Raw genomic sequence first — 6,000 nt, forward strand, 5'->3', positions numbered from 1 at the left:
ATTCCCGGGGTAAACCTACGATCTCCCATCCACTCGTCAAGATTTCTCTTGAACAGAGTCAGTGAGGGGCTCTGCCTCACATGGACTGGGATTCTGTTCCATAGTGTAGGGAGTCTCTGGGTGATGAATCTGTCCCTCCAGCACGTCCTATTTATATCCATGTTGAGGTTTAAGTCTCTTGCTCTCATGGCTCTGGTGGATTTGGATTTTTTGAGGTGGAGCATGTCCATTAATTCCGGGTTGGACATGGCCTTGTATGTCAGGCACAGATCACCTCTGAGCAGACGGTATGCGACTGAATAGAGCTGGAGTTTCTTCAGTCGGGCATCGTATGACATATGTTTGAGCCCCTTTATCCTTTTGGTGAGGAACTTTTGGTGTCTTTCCAACTGCTGCAGGTGTCGGGTAAGGTACATTCCGAATGGGGCGTTGTACTCAATCATTGGTCTGATAAGTGAAGAGTACAGGGGTACAATGACATCTCCTGATCTGGATGTGAATCCCTTCATGATCAGGTGGGCAATGTAGAAGGTCTTCCTAACCACTTTGGCAATGAGTGTCAAAAGAGAGGTTACTGTCAACTTGGGTCCCCAGGTCCCTGATAACGTCTTCCGTGTTTAATGAATTACCACCTATGTGGTAATTAGGGGTTACCTTGTTTTTCCCAAAGGGTATGACTATACATTTTTTGGCATTTAGCTTAAGGCCATGGCTCTGGCACCAGTTATCCATTTCTATGAGACCTTTCTGGAGGATGTCTGTGTCTGATGGAGTGTCAATTATGGTGCCCAGTTTGCAGTCATCTGCAAATTTTGTCAGCCACAATCCCCCTATGTTTGCCTGCACTTCAGAAAAATAAATGCCGAACAAGAGGGGGCCCAGGACCGAGCCCTGTGGGACACCGCTCGTAACCGGCTTAGAGTCTGACATGGCACCAGCAACTCTAACCCTGTGTGTTCTGTCCTTGAGCCAGTTTGCAACCCATCTTGTGACATATGGATTTACATCTAAGCTGGTGAGCTTTTCTATGATGCCCGAGTGGGGTATTGTGTCGAACGCTTTTGCTAGGTCAAGGTAGGCTGTGTGAACTGCCTTACCCTCAATGGCCTTAGTGACTGTTTAGAAAAAGTCGACCAAGTTCAAGAGGCAGGATCTGCCCTTGACAAAGCCAAATTGGGTAGGATCCAGTGTCTGTAGGTCCCCAATGTCTTTATTTATGAGTTCCATTATGATCCTCTCCATAGCTTTGCAGACAAGGCTCGTCAAGCTTATGGGGCGGTAATTTCCAGGGTCCGTAGAAGCACCGCCTTTGTGGAGTGGGACCACAGTTGCCGTACGCCATTCTTTGGGTACGTATCCTGTAGTAAGGCTAAGATTAAACAGCAGCCTTGTGTGGGTTTAGTTCCTCATTGAGTTCGTGTAGCACACAGCCGGGGATACCATCCGGTCCCATTGATGCTGTGTTTTTTTGCTTTAGAGAGAGCAGCTCACCTGGGCAGCTGAGATGTTTGGGAGGCTAGACTCTGGTGGGATAGATATTTCTCCTTTTGGTATTTGCACTGAACCTGTCTGCCAGTATGTTTGCAATGTCTGTGGGTTCAGTGATTTTTTTTATCATTTTGGACTAATTCTGAGCATATCTGGGAGTTTCCACCCAGGTTTCTAACATAGCTAAAGAAGGCTTTATGATTGTCTTTTGTGTCATTAGCGATTTTTCTCTCAAAGTTGGCCTTGGATGATTTTATGAGTGATTGTAGTTTTTTGCTAGTATTGATCAGAGATGCCTTCCTATTTAGGGATTTTGCTCTGTCATGTAGTAGCTTTCTCCTCTTGTTGTAGAGTTTGTTTATGGCTGGAGTCCACCAGACCAGGCACCTGCCTTTGGTGGAAAGGGTCTTGATTTTATTAGGGATTGCTTGATCCATACATTCCTGGAGGTGCTCGTAGAAGGCATTTGTAAGGGTTTCAGCAGCGTGGGTTGTGGTTTCCACTGGCTCGGGGCCTTGAAGGATACCACTCCAGTCTTAAGAAGTGTGAAGTTTGCTTTTGAGAAGTTCTTCACTGTGGTCTTTTTGCTGGGGTGGGGCGGGATGTGGATCTCCAGTGAGATTAATTTATGGTCTGATCTCACCAATGAGGGATATACTTCGTGTGGAGCATTTTGTCCCCATGTTTGTGATGATCAGGTCTAGTATATTTTCTCCTCTTGTGGAATGGTGACTAGTTGTTCCATAGCATTTGAGTTTATGAGCTCAAGGAACCTTTGGGCTAGGGTGTTGGGGCTTGAGTAATGTTCCCAGTCTATGTTTGGGTAGTTGAAGTCACCTAATATGATGGTGTTTGGAGAGACATTCATACTCTCCAGTGTCTTCAGGAAGGCTGTGTGGGTTTCCTGAGTTTGAGAAGGTGGTCTGTAGCATGTTACAAACTGTAGGGCAGTTTTACCTATGGTTAATTGCACCTGGATGGTCTCCGATGCTTCGCGTTGCCACTAACCTGGAGGTGTGGGTATCCTTTATGAATATGGATACTCCCCGCCTTTTGTGGTTCGGTCCGGATTTTGGGGCGAACGCATGATATGAGGTATAACCTGATAGTGCTGAGGTGCTCTCAGGAGCCTTGAACCAGGTTCCAGTCACAGCACAGACATTGATGTTCTCCATACAGAGGAGGGCTTTGAGGCGTGCATCTTGAGGTTTAGACTTCTGGCATTGAGCAGTATTACCCTTAGTTTTCTCCATTTTTGTTTTCTAGGCGGTAGGTTTATCATTTGAGCCTTGCCTAAAAGGCACTCACGGGGTGGCAAGAGCCTTTGCCAATATCCGGAAGCCCAGGGTGACAGGTGCAAGCCGTCCCTTGCAGCGTGGCTTGTCAAGCATGTCATCCCAGGCAGACAGACATTGGATCCCCTTAGAATGACACCAGTAATTAAGCCAATTATTAAAGCTGATCATTTTGTCTCTGTATTGTGGCATCATTCTTGGTGACGGTAGGATACTGCTCAGGGTCAGGGTCATACCGGCCTGGGCTACATAATCTGAGAGCTTCTCTGTCTCTTTTCATGTAGTCCAGGGAGGTACGTCTCAGGTCGTTCACACCGGCATGGACAATGACTGAGTCATACTTGTACTTGCTGTGGAGTGACCTGAGTGCTTGTGTTATGTGGCGGATTCTAGCGCCTGACAGGCAGCTTGCTGTTGTAATGTTCTCGGAATCAAGCATGGCCCCTGATTCCCTGCCTCTGGCTCCTAGTAAGCCAGACAGATGTTACAGGGTTCCTGACTTCCACAAATTTCTTTTCAAAAATCCTGCTGCTGATCCTGAGACTATTTCTCGGGGTCCCAAGGGTGTTAAGGCTTCTACAGCCAAAAATCCTACCCCTTCTGATAGTGATTCTAGGACGCTGGATAGATGGTGAAAGAAGGTTTATACGTCTGCAACCTTGGCAATCAAGGCTTTAAACTGCCAATTTCATATGCTTAAATATCAACAGCATGTTATGGGCTTACTGAAACAGAAAATTATGTTGATTTCTGATTGTGTGGAAACTAGAGTTACAGGATTTATTGCATTCAGCAGAGCAGGTTGGAAAGCATATTTTGCAATGTGGTTTTGATTCCTTGGAGGCCTGTTGCAGGGCCGCCGTAACTGGATCTGTGATAAGAAGGCATACCTGGCTCGAGGAGCAAAATCTGCCTGATCATGTTAAAGCTAAATTGTTGGATGCCCCTTTACAGCATGATAGTCTTTTTGGTAATAAGGCAGAAGAGGTTTTAAAGAAAATGGAAGACAAAGCTAAATCTATGCAAACTGTAAATGATTTCTTGCAAGTGCAGCCACCCGATTCAGTAGGCACTGGCCTACTAAGAATTGGTCCTTTCCTGTGTCCAACAGAGCCACTCAGGGCAAACCCAGGCGCTCCAAAGGCTCCAGATATCAATCACAGGGATATTACAGGTCAAAGCAATGGGGTGCCTCCACCTTCAAATCTAGAGGTAACAAAGCACAACCCTACAGTAAGCACTTATCTTTTGACAGCCCCGTTGGGGGGAAAACTAGCACTTCATGCTCCAAGTTGACATTTAATTACCCAGGACAAGTGGGTATTAAACATAGTATCCCAGGGGGTACAGATTTCATTTCTGCCAATTCCAAACAGATGGCCAGATCTGCCACCAAACCAGTGGGCAGAGGCCCAGAAACAAGTCATGTCCCTCATGGATATGGGGGCTATTCAACCAGTACAAGAAAAGGACAAAGATTTTATTCAAGGCTTTTCCTGTTATCCAGAAAAGACAATCATGGCGTCCTATTCTGGACTTATAAATTCTGAACATGTTCCTGGACATTCCAAAATTCAAAATGCTGACTTTACAACAGCTACTGCCTATGCTAGGCAAGAATGCCTGGTTGGTAACTCTAGGCTTGAGGCATACCGGCATATCCCAATAAGGGAATCTTGCAGAAGATACCTCCGCTTCAAAGCAGGCTTTTTGCATTGCCAATTCTCTGCACTGCCCTTTGGCTTATCTACTGTACCCAGGGTCTTTACAAAGTACCTGACTCCAGTAATTGCATTCTGCAGACAAAGAAACATTCACATGTATCCTTATCTGGACAATTGTCTCATTCAGGCAGAGGACAAGGACACTCTTCTTCAACATCTGGCATTTGTAAAAAGGCTTCTAGCATGCCTAGGGTACACCATAAACGAAAAGAAATCACAACTGGTACCCTCTCAAATTACATTCCTGGGTGCAAGCTTGAATACAGCTGCCCTGATGGCTTACCTCACGCCAGACAAATAAATGCAATCAACAACATACTTCAAGCAAATGGCAACAAAAACCCAGCTATCTGCAAGACAAATTTTGCAGATTTTGGTATTCATGGCATCCAAATTCTACTAATTCCATATGCAAGACTGCTTATGAGGAAACTTCAATGGTACCTAAAAAGCTATTGAGTCAACACTGTCACAGCCTGGAAACAATGATTCCTCTCATTACCTGCCTGCAACAGGAGTTTCTTTGGTGGGCAGAGACATGTCACCAAAACAAGGGACTGTCATTTATTCTACTCTGCCACCCAAACCCTAACTACAGATGCATCAGACTATGCTTGGGGGCGGCCCACCTGGCAGGGAGATGCATTCAGGGCAAATGGAGCCCAAACCAAATGCATCTACATATCAACCAGAAAGAAATGCTAGCTGTTCAGAATGCTCCGACAGCCTTCAAGGACTTGCTTCATCCAGGACAACAACTACTGATAGACAGACAACACCACAGTTATGTGGTACATAAGCAGGGGGTACCCACTCCTAACCCCTTTGCAGACTAGCCATGGCCTTGTGGAACACAGCCTTGACTTACCAAATACATCTTCAAGCTCAATTCCTGCCAGGAAAGCAAAATACTCTAGCAGACGACCTAAGCAGAAATCTTATGGACCCACACAAATGGAAACTGGATCCACAAGTCTTCAGCATGTTAACACAAAAATGGGGAAGCCCAGACATAGATCTATTTGCCTCTCCCCAAAACTATCAGTTGGACAAATTCTGCACAAGAACTCATCAAAAAAAGCATGTAAAGTGGATGCTTTATCCTTCAGCTGGAAAATGGAAAGTGGATGCTCTATCCTTCAGCTGGAAAAACCTATCAGTCTATGCCTTTCCCCCTCTGCCTCTACTCTCCAAAGGTCTTACTAAAAGTCAGACAGGAAAAACCAAAAATGATTCTAATTGCTCCAGACTGGCCTCGCCAACACTGGTACCCGCTTCTAAGGAATATGTCACACCTTCCACCGTGGTACTTGCCTCAAACACCTCACCTACTGTCTCAGCAGAACTATCAAATTCTGCACACACTGTTCCAAACTCTGAATCTTGCAGCATGGCTAATCAACTAATTTTACCAACCACATCTCTCAGTAAACCTGTGATGGATGTCATTTTGGAAGCCAGAAGGCCCAGTACTAGAAAATCTTATGCTGATA

The 6,000-nt window shown here is 45.5% G+C and overlaps 1 protein-coding gene across 1 annotated transcript in view; it reads left to right on the plus strand.

Moving 5' to 3' along the window:
• XPO4 (exportin 4) overlaps nt 1–6,000 on the plus strand; it is a 1,500,264-nt gene that overhangs the window by 382,640 nt on the left and 1,111,624 nt on the right. Inside the window, exon 6 of the mRNA XM_044073186.1 lies at nt 4,397–4,413. Within this exon, the coding sequence (XP_043929121.1) occupies nt 4,397–4,413 (17 nt within the window). The remainder of the gene's footprint in view (nt 1–4,396; nt 4,414–6,000) is intronic.

The sequence above is a fragment of the Protopterus annectens genome, chromosome 5.part1 (genome assembly GCF_019279795.1).
Source record: "Protopterus annectens isolate FY-2018-M chromosome 5.part1, PAN1.0, whole genome shotgun sequence".
Lineage (NCBI taxonomy): Eukaryota > Metazoa > Chordata > Ceratodontiformes > Protopteridae > Protopterus > Protopterus annectens.